The sequence below is a fragment of the Anser anser genome, assembly GCF_964211835.1.
Source record: "Anser anser genome assembly, chromosome: 10".
Classification (NCBI taxonomy): Eukaryota; Metazoa; Chordata; class Aves; order Anseriformes; family Anatidae; genus Anser; species Anser anser.
In genome coordinates this window covers 3,531,972-3,546,080 of record NC_139730.1, presented here as the reverse complement: position 1 = coordinate 3,546,080, position 14,109 = coordinate 3,531,972, and the positions used below count along the sequence as shown (strand labels likewise).

Here is a 14,109-nt window from a genome sequence, read left to right as displayed (position 1 = left end):
GAGTTGCATTCTAAAAATAGAGGGGGATAAAAGTTGAAAATCCCATGACAGGCCTTTTTTTTTTTTTTTTTTTAATGAACTGACTCCAAATCCCCAGTCATGATTCATGAGCTTTATCCAGTTTCATTCATACACGGTTTTGTTGCAAATGCACATTTTTTTCTTTGCCTAGGATCAAGGCTCCGGTTAAATACCTGCATCTTCCAAAAGGGTGAAAAATAGAAACACTTCTATGGGCTGAAGGGCCAGGCAATTTGGTTAGCCTAGCCCTCAACGCGGCACAAGTGAGACTTTATCTCACCTTCAGTAGGGGAACGATTATTGTATTGCAAGACCACGCAGGCCCCACCTTTGTTAGCGTTTGTGATGGGAGATTCCATCCCCAAAACTGGGAAGTATTGTGTGTGCTGGCTGCTTCTATGCTAACAACCTGGGATGCCAAGTCTGTGATCAAACGCATCCGTGGTAAATGCTCTGCAGGCAAATTAACTGCATACACTTGCAGAAGCAAAGTTACAGCCAAAGAAGAAAACTTGCAATGCTTGAAGTACATTAATTTCTTTTTGAATGCATTCAACTTCTTCTGAGTCCAGAAGTGGAATGAATTGTAAATGGAGTAAGGATGAATCATTTGAAACTTGCCCAGATCTAACTGCTTATTTGATTGTTGTAGATGATCAGCTAGATGTTGGATCTTTGCATTTATTAACCACTGCAGCACATCACTGTACTTCCTTTAAATTCAGTTTAGTGACCAGTTTTTAAGAGACTCAACCAGTGACTTCTAGAAAAGCTAGTATATAACGCTTCAAATATAGTATCCAAACAGAGCTTCTGATTCTGATTACTTCAAAATTACCGTGAGTAGCAAAGGCTGTCCCATGCTAATGTTTAATTTGTGTGCAGATTTTTGGGCCAGTTCAGCCAATTATGAAGTTCAAGAGTATAGAAGAGGTCATAAGAAGAGCCAACAATACTGAGTATGGACTCACGGCTGCGGTGTTCACAAAGAATCTGGACAGAGCATTAATGTTAGCTTCTGCATTGCAGTCAGGAACTGTCTGGTAAGCAGTGTGAGATCTCAGTTTGGGCTGTGCTTTTGTATGCTGGGGGTGGGGAGGGCTGTATTATTTGTAATCCCGTGTAAATGCTGGAGGTCAGATGTGTTAGTAGTCTGTTCAATTCTTGATATTCTCCAAAGCAACATCCATTCATCAAAATAAGGCGGTGAGGACCAGACGGTCTGGCACAAAATGGTGCATTTGTTCATTCAGTCATTGTAGTTCTTTACATCTGGAGAACTCTGAAAATGTAAGGGTTGTACTAAGTTCCGCCAGACGTGATGCCTTCCAAAATCATGTATGTAGAAAAGAGCAACTCTTATGATCTTAAGGTAGCATCAATTGGGGTCTTGCACAAACCATTATGGGCAGTAGATGGCATCGTACCACTGTCAGAAAGATAAGTAGCTATTTTACTTACAACATTTCTTATTTTATATTAGAATAGTTTTAAAGGTGGAATTCTGATATTTTTTTCCCACTGAAGATAGGAATTGGATCTGGTCTCTGAACTTGATGCATACAGAGGACTGATTTCAAGAATTTGTGCCAGAATACACCTCTTTGAAAAATATTTAAATAAAAAAGGGATGTTGGGCTTTGAAGGATCTGTGTACTGTACACACGTGAAGGTGCAGTCCTACTGCACCAAGCCGTAACTGGCTCTCTTCAGTCATTTCATCTTCCTAAATTGCTGAGGAGGCATCTGCATTAGTTCCTCCTACCCGCTGTCTACAGATATGGGGCTAGTGCTTCCGTTTTCCTGTGACACAAGTGTCTAATGCAGGCCAGCTCTTCTTCTATACCTGGAAGTGGGTGGTAGGGCCTGTTTGTGAGTGTTTAGACAACTTTGTGTAAGCATGTTTGTTTCAGAACGCACTTCATTAAACTGGGGCAGACTTTCATCTACCCTTAAGCATGACCCGGAACACAACATAAATTCCAGCTCCAGAATGAATGCCTTAGCCATTAGAGATGATGAAGTGAGATACGAATCAGACTCGGAGCACTACTCAAATGTCTTCTGTTTCTGTAGCAAAATAAGATGATATTGCTACAATCTGATTTGTCAAGTGAAGGAACTGTAACAGATTTCAGCCTTTTGTAACGCTGCTGTTCTCATCACCTTGCTTCTCCCTGGTATTGAATTGTCTTTTTATGTTTTTATCATAGGATCAACTGTTACAATGCACTCTATGCACAGGCTCCTTTTGGTGGCTTTAAAATGTCAGGCAATGGCAGAGAACTGTAAGTTTTGCTCAGTATTTTGTTTATATATGGTTGGTAAATGCAGTAGTGATTGTGACTTGGTAATAATATTGTTGAATTTGCTTTTAAACTACCAGGCTTGCAGCTTGCTCCACAGGTTGGTGCTAGGCCAGTACAGTGTGGATATAAAGCACAGATCTGAGAACAGTAGCAGTGCCTTCAGGAGTACCTTCATCTACTTTATAAACTATTAACAACTTTCATTCAGTCAATTCCACTTGCAGGCATTTTTTTCTTAGTAATTAGATCTTTAGATCAAGAAGGATTTTTAGATCACTTTGGTCTGGGGCCACTTGTATCTACCTCAAACGTCCTCCACCTTTACGTGCTGGTATCTAGGCCTCCCTTTACAGCTGCATCACACATCTAGCTTTCAAGTGCTGGAGCTAGAAAAACAAGGAATGATCTCCAAGAAGAGATCCCTGCCTTCTAAGCTTGCCTGTAATTTAGGAAATTACAGAAGGATCTTCTGTCCCTTTTCCCCTGCCTGACCTGTTTCAGCTGGCTACCAGACATTCCTGCTCTCTAGTTACTAATGCAGACATTTTTAAAACAAGGTCATCCTACAAGTTAGAAGAAGAGTTGAGAAACTGACTTATATCTTAATTTTATTCTTGTGCATGAGAGAGGTGGGTTTTATTACACCATACAGAGGAATCTAATGCACCTCTTCTTTCATAAGGCAGGTTTATTTCCAGGAACCCTTTCTAGTAACTGTTCTGGTGCATCTGCTGCTCTGAGATACTCAGATGCCTCACTTGCGAAGCGCATCAAATGAATGAATCCTCAGCAGGGACATACATATTGAGACCTTATGGTTTACTTTGCCTGACTGCCTGGCTAATTAAAGGATGTCAGGGGTATATCCCTTGGGCAAGGCACGGCAATGAGGGCAGTTGCCACCAACTACAACACAATGCAGTGGTTGGGTTTGTCATCAACATCGATTTCTGGAGTGCCCCCCTGATGTGCAGTTATCTGGTTGACAGAAGCCTACTTTCAGTGAAAAAGTAACTTCAATTACTGTTTAAGCACTGATAAGTATGTTCATGTGGATGTTGTTTTTATGGCGTCTCACAATATACTGTTTTCACTAGGCCGAGAGTCACAAGGTGTCATCTTGTGAGTTACTGTGACCACAGTAACGACAGGGTGTAATTGTGTGCGCATACATGCGTGTACATAGATTATTAGATGTGGGGAGCCAAAATGATAGCTGATGTTAGTTCAGATCTGGTTTTAATGGCCTGATGTTATCTGCAGCAGCTGTTGATCCGTGGCTAAGATGCACTTGTGCAGAAATCTCTTATCTTAGGGAAGCACACATTAACATGCTACAATCGTTTGTCCCTTTCCCTCCTCTCTCTTCTTTTCCAGTGGTGAATATGCCTTGGCAGAATATACTGAAGTGAAAACAGTCACCATTAAACTCTCCCAGAAGAGTCCATGAAAACAGAAGGCCTAAAAATGCTGACACTCTGAATGTGACACATCGGGGGTGTATTCAGAGCAAGTGGGAGGGGAGGGGTAGGAAAGAAAATGGAAGCACCTAACTTTTTTCCTCTAGAAACATTGAACCTACTGGACTCCATTTTGTCAACTGGCTCTTGGAAAACTGATTTAACTGACCCTACTGGCAGCACAGCACACACGTGTACTACGCGAGTCCCTGGCTGTACATCTGTCTGCTACCTGTGACTAAAATGCTGGTCAGTCACCTGTCAGCGGGACATCTGCTTTCAAACTGTACCCCTGAAGGACTTGGACATCAAGGGCGTGTTAGAGAGACTTCCGGTACCTTTAGCAATTAGTTGATTGTGAAACAATTAGTTGATTGTTAAACACCTTCAGAGGCATGTGGGTTTCTCTTGGCATGAATGGACCTGAGTAGTAGGGCTAACACAACTTAACTGACGTTGATGGAGTTTGTGTGAAGACTGCAGATGAAGTTTTGGATGGGAGTGCAAACTTTCAAGGAAGGATCTAAAGAAATTTTGTTTGAAAGAGCTATCTTGGTCTCTCTAAAGATACGTGCATCCTCCATATTGGTGATATTCTAGCCCTGAATGAGATTGATGGGAGTTTCCTGGAGGACTCTTTTGGGGCCATTATTTCACCCAACAGAGCTAGACTTTAAAGCGTCCTTTGAACCTGATGTTTTGGTGTGCACACATTACACATGCTGCATATGCAAGTTACTGACTTGCTAGCCCTTCTGGCTCCGAATGAGTCACAATTGTATCTCATACCTTCACTATAGCACTTTTTGCAAGAGGATTTTGCGCTGTACTTACCGTGATAACACAGAGTTGAATTCTAAACATGTAGCATGGTAGATACCCCACAGAAAACATCCCACACCAGTCCTTCTGATCTGGGAGAGGGAGCAGAAGAGCTGCAAGAAGCTGTCCTCCTCTCTCTTTCACTTTCAGGCTGTGTGAACATCTCTTCATTTTTTGAGCCAGAGCTGTCATTATGAGAGTAAAACTTATAAGCTCTTCTCACCGCTTCTTTTTCCCTTGTGAATGTAGCTTAAAATAGAGTTCTGGAAGTACAGTATAAAAAGGCAGGTGCTCCCAAGCACACACTGAATGCTAAAGATGTGGGTGTACAAATGAGTTACCAAGGGATAAGCTATGGCTGGACTCAGTGTGTCGGCACCTCTGCAGTAAATGCCCCTGAGAGTGCCGTCGTCTTGTAGCTGGTCCTTCACTGAGGAATAAACTGCTTCGAATTTTCTCTTGCTTACAGTCATATGAGCATGCACGTACATGAATAGCATCCTCGGAGTGGCTGTCACACTAAGTTCATGCCTCAGCATCTCCTGCTGTAATTTCTTTGCACACCCAGACATTACTTACTACGAGATTGATGAAAAGCCACCTGCTGTCGTCAGATCCTGAGTTCACTGCTTTCCTTCCCCCTCCTCCTATTTCTGTACCGGAGAACCACTGGCAAGAGAATGGGAAGTCCCAGGTCTGCAGGAGCTGTACGTATGCAGGATTTAGTGGTGTCAGCTTGTTAGGAAGTTTAGCTGATCTCACTGGGCTCATCCTCCGAGAGCAAACTGATACAGGTTTCCTGTGGAATATTGACAGCTCTCCCCAGAGTGCTAGTAAAGACTTGCTTGGAGTTTTTTGGATGTCAGGGCTTGAAGCAGGAATGAAAGTCTAACCTCTATTCTCCGATGCAAGCAGGAACTTAACTGGTAACTTCTGTGATCAGAGAGACAGCTAGTCAGTAACAAGCTCTGTTGTGAGCGGACCTTTTTTTGGAGGGGGAAGGAAGGTGGGTGGTGGTAAGTAAGGAAAAAGTTTGCATGAGCCTAAACTTCCTTATTAGTTGTTGAACATTGAAATTGCACTTCAACACTGCTTAATTTCTTAAATGACATACCTCCAACAGCTGTGTACAACTCAGTGCCTGTCCTCCCGTGGATATGTGGGACAGGTAAATCTCCCCATCCAGTGAAGAAAATGTCCTCCCTACCCCATGAAAGGCCAAATGGGAACATTGTAAATAAGCTTCTATTTTTGTAATACACTTAGAGCGCAAACATCTTCTCAGACAAATATTTTACTTTTGCCTACTTAACGGTTTTCTAGGGCTGCAGTCAGACAGTAGGGAGGTAAGGCAAACAGTAAAAGGCTGGTTATCTTGATGTATCTCTGTATTCACTTTTGATAAACAGTGGTTGTAACTGAAATCATCTGAAAATCTTAAAATCTTAGTATTCTGGCTTTATATGTATAATATATATTTCAACACTTTTTTTTCCTGTATCAAGTTTTTAAAAAGTTGATGTATCTCTTATTGTATAAATCAGGGTTTGACTCTACACACTGAATTTTCTAAGTTATATAACATTAGACACTAACTTTAAAATAACCCCTTAGAGGGTATATATTCTTTCATTGCACAGTAAGGCTTTCATATGAAATACTACTTTTTTTAAAGAACTATATTTATAAATTAGGATACAGTTAATCTAATGTATTTTTATAGCTAAAGGTACATGAAAATGCTATGTTTAAACCTCTTGTATATATCTAGACCATGGGTATCTTTTTGTAATAGTTCTTGTTCCTAATAAATGTTTAACTTTGTGAAATGCTTTTTGATTGCTACATATTGGTATGCCTCAAAGTGAGATGGGGAAGAGGGAAACTTCTGCTGACTGTACTCATTTTAACAGAGGAGTAACTAATACTTTATTTACACTGATTAGCGTATAATAATTCTGACCCCTCTACTGCACACATTAAGACCTTTTCCACCAGTGTGCAACTTCCACTCAACTCAGTCCTCCTGCTGCCGTTTCTTATTTCACTCTGAATTTGGCCCCTTGTGTTAATAAAAGTGATCACTGGAAAGAGTTAAGGTTTCATGCTTCTAAAACAAAATGGCCCTGTATTGCTCGAGTTACAGCGGGCTCTTCCTCGAACAGCCTGATGTCTGTTTCCCTCGATTCAGTGACCCAGCAGTATTCCCCAAACAGAAACGTGCATGGGGCTCACAAGAGGCAATGTAATTTCAAGGTACCTTTATTTCAAGGTGCCTTTTCCACTCAGCAGGACTGAATGTAGAGTGTGTGTTTGCATTTGTGTATGTGGGGATTCAGTATCTCGCTGGGGGACTGTGAAGGAATCTTAACTTGGATTCATTTCTGCAATCTGTGAAGAATAGCCTGTTTTAAAAAGGGCAAGGGAAGTAAAGTGCTGAAGTGTGGTCAGTGCTCTACAAATAAAAGCTGGATCATGTGTCTGTTAGCTTACCCTTTAAGCAGTTGCTTTTGCCACTTAAAGTAAGTAGAGGAGGGAGGAGAGCAGGGCTGCATCGGGCAGGGGCGAGCACAGCTCCTTCCAGTTTAGAGCAGGCTGGATCCTTTCTGCCTTCTGAGGTGAGCCTCAGAACGGAGAATTTGAAGGGACTGAGGACCATGCTGCCAGATGGGATGTCCTGCCCTGGGCTGGCTGCTTCCTAAACCCCTTTGTGACACAGCCATCGCTAGTAAGACTCTGCTCCACACCTTCTCTTTCCTGTCTTATTTCTTTCATCTGCAGTGGGGACGGAGAGCAAGAACACCCCGCTTTCTTTAACTCTCTTCACATCTGATGCACATGTGAGAAAAGATACAAATACCTTTCATCTCCCTACACAGGCCAAGCCAAGCCCCTTGAATTTTCCACTTGGTAGTAGCATCGCTCAGGAGCTTTGTGACCAAACATTAGAAGGGAGAAGGCTGGAGATACAAAGGAATTATTGTAACATAATCAATGGAGACATACGCCAGGAAGAGGGGGATAAGATATGGGGGAAAAAAAAATGAGATTTTTTTGCTAGGGGAATTTATAGTCTCCATCAAAATGAAAGGAAAAATGTGATTTCAGTGGGTTTTTAATCAATGGTGCTAAAAAAAAAGTTGCAAGAAAGCTCTTGATAAGAGCCAGGCTATGAGGCATAAAAGATAGCAGACTGGATAGAAAGTGGAAAGGGTGCTAAACGGGTAGCACTCACATGGTTGCAGCTAAAAGCAGATTAGTGGGCACCTGAACACAGGTAAAAGCACCAATGAAGACCCATCCTCTCTGTGTCTCCGTAATCATAACAAAGAAACACCCTAGAGCAAATCTTGGACCGCAGCAGCCATTCAGTGACTGGATACGGCTTTTTCCCTCCTCGGGAAATCATCAGAGACCCATTTCTTGGTTTGGGCCAGGGAACAAACAAACAAACAAACAAAACACACACGAAGAAAGTCCCCTGGTATCAGGAAATGAATTGGGTTGTGATGAGGAAAGGACGCGTCCAACACCAACGCGCTAGCTGGAGCGCAGCACGTGTAGCACCTTCGGAAGAAAGGGGGCGATCTTGTGCTTTGCTTTCCCAAAGAGGCGCAAACTCCCTCCACAATCTGGAAAAGGAGCAATTTTCAAAGAAACAAATCTCAGATTAGCTCTGCGTGGAGAAGAGTCAGGCTTGTCAGCATCACTGATAAGCACCAGCCTCGGGCAAAGGGGCTGAAAGTTGAGCAGCTGGTTCTTGTTTCCAATACCGGCTTTGTGGATGGAGGGCCGCAGGCTCGGTATGAGAGGCTGCTGAGGAAGGGAGTCCTTTGTTGGTGGGACGGCCCCGTTTTGGTGGCAGAACAGAATCTTGAGGGCCATGGCGCCTGAGTGAAACCTTTTGCTTCATTACGTATAAAATGAATATTTAAGTTAACACACCCTGAATATGATAATGAGCTTAATAAAGTACATGCTAAACATATGTGGCTACAGTACTCAACTCTTCAACCAAATCATGCTAAACGTCACCCCAGGAAGGGAACAGGTAAGGTTAGGATATAAAAGAGTGTTAGGGGTTAGTGTAAAAAAAAAAAAATCAGTGTTGGGGAAAAAAAAAAAAAAGTTGGAGGAAAAAAGAAAAGCTGGGGGGGGGGGGGGGGAGAAGGAATTGGAAACCTAGAAGAGGCAGTCAACGGGCTGTGCTCCTTCTCCTCCACCAAGACAGGGACACCTTCCTGGTAAGCTCTGCACCTTTCAGCGAGGAATAATACCTGGGATAGCATTTTTCTTGCATTATTATTGTATATTAGCGCTACTGTATTTATCAGTGGCAATTCTGAAACCGTTACATCTGCTGCCTCACTAAATATGTTCAACTTTGTGAAACTGTCTCAGTGAAAGCCCTGGGCAGGGCTCTGAAGCAGGCAAATGTTGGACTCTGGTAAGTCCCCTTTAACGTGTCTCTGTATCGGTAAGGCCAAGCCTCCAACACGAAGCTACAGGAGTCACTTCCAGCCTGATATCTGCGCTCTGGGAACTGCGTGGCACAGCGGTGGGTTGGCAGCGACGACGAAGCCATCCAGATAACGTGGCTGAGGGACAGGGGGCTTCAGCTGCTTCACCTCCAGAGACCAATCTTTTCTAAAATAAATAAATAAATAAATAAATAAAACAAGCGGCATAAGCCTGTGTAGACGTGCCCAGAGAGAGCACTGACACCAAATGCTGATGGGTGAGCGTGTCCCGAGATGGAGCCCGGGAGAGGGGCAGCTCACCCACCGCGGCCCCTCACGTCCCCTCAGCGGGCCGGGCCGTGCCCCACGGCAGGGGGAAGCGGCAGCCCTCAGGAGAAGGCTGTGAGGCCCGCAGCAGCCCCTGTACCCTGGGGGGGGGACCGGTCAGGACGGAGCCCCCTCACCACAGCCCGGCCCCGCCGGCATGGCGGAGGGCGCCGAGCCCCACGGGGCGCCGCCCGCGCCCTCACCGCGGCCTCCGGGGGCCGGTGGCGGAGGAGGCGCCGCGCTGCTGCCCCGCTCCTTTTCCTTCCTTCCTTCCTCCCTCCGCCTCCCGAGCCGCACAGCGAGGCGGGCGGCCGGCCGGAGGAGGAGAAGGAGGAGGAGGAGGAGGAGAAGGCGCCGAGCCCCGGCAGGACGCAGGAGGTACGGCCGCCCCGTCCCCCCGCCGCCCCGCACGCACCTGCCCCCGCCGCCGGGGCCGCGCTGAGGGGAAGGCGGCGAGGGGCTTTGGGGGGGGGGGGGGGGTGGGGGTGCTGAGCACGCTGCGGGGGGAGCTGAAAAGAAATAAAAGCAAAATAAAAGTTGGGAGCCGAGTTTTTGGGCGAGGGGGGGGCTGCTTCTCCTCAGCAAGCGGCGGGCGGGAGGCGCTGCCCCGGGGAGGAGGGAGCCCGCCGGGGGCCGTGAGGGGCGGCTCGGCTCGGGGTGGCCGCCGGGGGCTCCGCCGTGCCCGGCCCGGCCCGGGTAAAAGCCCCTTGTCGCTCTCGGCCCCTCGGCGTGGCCGCTAGGAAGAGGGGAGACCCGAGGGCAGCTGGGTGTGATTTACGCTCCTGCTTCCTGGCGAGCTTTACACCCGGGTAGGGCGCAGGGTGGCTTACTCGCTCTCGGCTCCCGCTTTGTGAAGGGGGCAGCAGCGGTTTGCCGCTTTCTGCAGCTTTTCGCGTCGCCGAAAGGCCCTCAGCAGGTGACAGATCTGAGCCACGCTCTGCTCCTCACCGGGCGGTCACTGCTGCTTCCTGGGGAGCCTTCACCAGGCCCTTTTGGGGGCACCCGTCCGAGCCCCCAGCCCCGCTGGTGCCATCCGCCTCTCCAGACCCCGTTGCCTTGTCCGTCACAGCTCCGGGCCTTAAACGAGCTCTTTGGAAGCATCAGGAGGTTTTGTCAAAGAACTGAAGTTTTTGGAGATTGCTTGCGGGTCGGGAAGTGATGCCGGGCGCAGCAGCCGCGGCCGGGTGTGCTGGGCTGTTAACCAAAAGCTGAGAGACGTTGGGAATACGTGAGGCGGGATGTAAACCTGCACCCAGATGTACCCTTCACCGTCTCCCTCCTGAATGAGATTCTGCAGAGCCCGTAGCACCCAAGTAGTGCTGTTTTTCCAGGCGCTCTCTCTCCCTAAATCAAATTAAGACCTGCTGTTTGCACGTGTTGCGGTTGAGTGCATCTTGCTTAAGGTAACGGCACCGCAGGGACGTTTTTAGTATATACACAAAGGTCCCAAAATACGGAAATACAGGAGCAGTACTGCCTGCGTGGGGGCTGTGTGGCAGCAGTGCACTTACAGCTAAAGCATTCGCTAGTTGCCGTTAAAGGGAACTGATTATCAAAGTTTCAGGAAAAATATTAACCTAAGTTTTTTCCTTTCCCTGTGTACAAGGAAAGTTTCATCCCGGGCAGGAATCCAGGTAGAGACTTAAACATTGGTAGCGGGGTGATTTTTCTCAGAGCTTTTCAGACGTGGTGTGCCCCAGTTGTACGGCAAGGAAACGCTTCAAAAACCAGCATCTGCTAAAAAGAGTTATTCTGTTGGTTTTTGCATGGGGAAGTGTTCGTTCTGATGCAGCTGCTCAGCACGTTGACGGTGAGGGTGCCGGGAAGGCAGGGGCTCGGTGCTGCGAGCATCACGTCCCCTTCATCTTCAGAGGGAACAACCGGGACAGCTTTTGGGAGGCACAGCGGCCTCCCCGACACCCCCACGTGTCTGCTGCGGTCTGTGGTGGGGACGGACGGACGGACAGATGGACGGACGGACAGACTGGTGCTTGGCTGCGCGGACATCTGCGGCCGTGCTGCCGCGAAGGAGGCGTTGGGCTGTGGGGGCGTGTGAAAGAGCTTGCCTGTAGCCCGCTCCACGCCTCTCGGTCCGTGTCGTTATTTGCTGTGTGGCACCCGAATCATTTTTCCCATCTTTGAAAAGCACCCCAGAGCCAAACCGCAGCCTGTGGCTTCGCCCGCTGCCCAGCTTGCAGGATGTGCACGGCGCTTGGGCTGTGAGTTTTGGTTCCTGCTGCCGGCACCACAAAGTAGGGGTCATCAGGAGCTCGGTTTTGCTCTAAGTGCGCCTAAAACTCAAGTATTTGCCTGGAAACAGTTGATGTAGCATTCAGTATTTTTTAACGGTGTTGGCTTGTGGTTAAAATGCTGTGTAATGAGGGAGGAGCAGGCAGCTTTCTGAAGAGTGGGGATGGATCCGTGTGTCCTTATGCACTCCCTGATCCCGATCCCAGCACAAAAGCCACCTCTGCTCACGAAGCAATGCACCTGGGTCTTGCTTGCTGAAGCACGAGGTGGGCTATGTGCTTTGCCAAATTGGATCAAAACCTCAGCATCACGCACCGAGCATGAGAAAATCTAATAAGGATCAAAGGTAAAGGGCGCTGTGTTACATCTGAGAGGCGTTCACGGGCTGAAACTGAAAGCAGAAAGTGAAGGAGCGCTGGCGTTGGCTGGGCACACGCTGCAAATTCACCTGTAGCGGTGGAAGAGAGAAAATGTGCAGGTGTGCAGATTTGAAGAAGTCAGAAGCCCTGGGAGACTGAGCTGTGCGGTCTTCTTCCGAGCTGTCTTGTACAGCAGCAGCCAACCTCCGAGAGCTCCTAAGGGCTTGGTTTGCCTCCCTGGACGTGTTTGAAGAAGCCTGCTGCTCCAAAAGCGCTGGACTTCTCTAGAAGGACTGGGCAGAGGGGAAAGAAGCTGGTGTGTTTCTCTTAGCTCTGTTTTCTCTTTTCTATAGAGAATGGTCTCAGTAACCACGTCACTATTTTTCAGTTTCTCACGGTGGAGTTGCACAAGAGCCACAGTCTTCTTTGCGGATGGGAAAGGTTTCGAGGTTGCATTTAGGATTTTTCCAGCTGCATTTCGTCGTTTCAATGCTCTGCCTTTACACTAGCTTGTGGAGAATCAAACTGCAGCTGTGACCCCTGCCCACCCCCTCCACCCGAAGACTCACCAAAGAGTCAGCTTTGGTGGAGAAAAATTGGGAACATTTATCTTTTCTATAGTGCAGACTTTGTTAGTCTCCTCTGTTAATTCACGTTGTGTTCTTTGAACAAAGCTATTATGGAAATAATTGTATTTATATTTGCATAGGATGATGAGTGCTTTTCTGCAGAGTAACATTCAGACGGGAATAAGCATCTTGCACTTTCTCTACTAGAATGATTAATTTGTTTTACCGTTTATTTTTAAACAGGGTAAATTATGGTTCTTCAAGATGGTGCTCACTAGCAGTCGCTCCGTTCCTGCACTTAATTGACAGAGATCATTCAGCTTTGACAACACTACTCGGTTTCAAGTGCTGCAGAAAGTTTGCCTGTTGAATCTTCACAACTACGACCCAGAATGTACTGGTGTGTGGGAACTGAGGAATCCGCTGTTTCCAGAGAGAGCAACATGGATCCACAGAATGGTAAATAGGACGATTTTATTCTTTCCTGTTCCAATTGGGAGTGGAAGGTTTTAAGAAAACTCGCTAGCCAGCTGCCACTTAGTTTCAATGAAATCTGAATATATGAAAGATCTTTGAGTGCTTTGAGCCTTAATTTTAGAAAATCTACAGTACAGAACGAGGAGTTATACTTGCAAGGAGAATGACGTTGGACGGTTCAGGTGATAAGAATAGCATTTCTCTGAAGACCAATTTTCTCCCAAAGCCTACGGAATTAGTCAATATATGTATCATGTCTCAGCAGTTCCTAAATATGTTTTACAAGATCTGTGCTTTTTCAGCATGCGAATGCAAATATGTTCCCAGCCACTGATGCAATGTGTATTCAGGGTATGAAAGCTGCTAAAATCAGAGCATCGGTTCTCAGGCTGAACAGATACTAACCTGCTCCAGTTTTGCTCTGAGCTTTGGTTCAGTGACTTACAGTAATGCATCAGTGGGATGGATTAGGAGGTCTGCATTTATGCAACGTAATAAATCCATAGGTGGAAATTTCTCTTTAGGAAGGGATGTAAGCTTCGGGTTGTTTCCTGTTAATTAGTTTTGTGGGGTTTTTTCTGAACAGCCAAATTATTTTTGGCTGTTTCTTAATGCAGAACCCTTCAGTTCCTCGGCAGTGCTGTACTTCTCTGAGCCAAAACCCGGTTATGTTTCTGCATCAAGAAATAGCCTTCTGCTTATTGCATAACGGTATTCCCTCCGTGCAACAAGCAGTTCATTAGGAGGCGGCATCTGCGTTTTAAGTGTGGGATGAAGGTGTGTTTGACGCTTTGTAGTGAGTAAGCAGGCTTCAGTAGAAGCTAATGTTTTTGCAGCCTTATTTTGGATTTTATCAGCAACTATGAAGCAAAACCTGGTACTTTATTCAGAGGCTGCCTTATCTTGTCTAAAGACGTTTCTCACCAGCGTCACAGGGAGCTCTGGGAACTCTTTCCACTCTCCGTATGTATTCTGCTTATTCTGTGCTACTGATTTTGTTTGGTTTTGCTTTCGTTGTTTAGCATTGTATCTCTAATAATCATAAGCACTTGGTT

General features: G+C 46.3%; 2 protein-coding genes and 1 long non-coding RNA gene across 10 annotated transcripts in view; 2 read left to right on the top strand and 1 right to left on the bottom strand.

Moving 5' to 3' along the window:
- Window positions 1–6,441, top strand: part of ALDH1A3 (aldehyde dehydrogenase 1 family member A3) — a 37,112-nt gene extending 30,671 nt beyond the window's left edge. For both annotated transcript variants that reach the window (XM_083849744.1, XM_083849745.1), the window contains 3 exons: window positions 907–1,064; window positions 2,235–2,309; window positions 3,708–6,441. In XM_083849744.1, coding sequence (XP_083705870.1) covers window positions 907–1,064; window positions 2,235–2,309; window positions 3,708–3,780 — 306 coding nt within the window. In that variant the 3' untranslated portion in view covers window positions 3,781–6,441. The remainder of the gene's footprint in view (window positions 1–906; window positions 1,065–2,234; window positions 2,310–3,707) is intronic.
- A 2,456-nt stretch (window positions 6,442–8,897) lies between these two features.
- LOC310904675 lies at window positions 8,898–9,531 on the bottom strand. The gene is made up of 2 exons (XR_014588522.1): window positions 9,394–9,531; window positions 8,898–9,259 (listed from the first exon to the last, which is right to left on the bottom strand). It is a non-coding gene; the product is annotated as an uncharacterized lncRNA (long non-coding RNA).
- Window positions 9,532–9,629: 98 nt separating this feature from the next.
- The window catches only part of LRRK1 (leucine rich repeat kinase 1), an 86,455-nt gene continuing 81,975 nt past the window's right edge, over window positions 9,630–14,109 (top strand). The window contains exons 1-2 of one of the 7 annotated variants that reach the window (XM_083849739.1): window positions 9,630–9,777; window positions 12,821–13,036. In XM_083849739.1, coding sequence (XP_083705865.1) covers window positions 12,970–13,036 — 67 coding nt within the window. In that variant the 5' untranslated portion in view covers window positions 9,630–9,777; window positions 12,821–12,969. The other 6 variants (XM_083849733.1, XM_083849734.1, XM_083849737.1 and 3 more) reach the window with 6 other exon arrangements.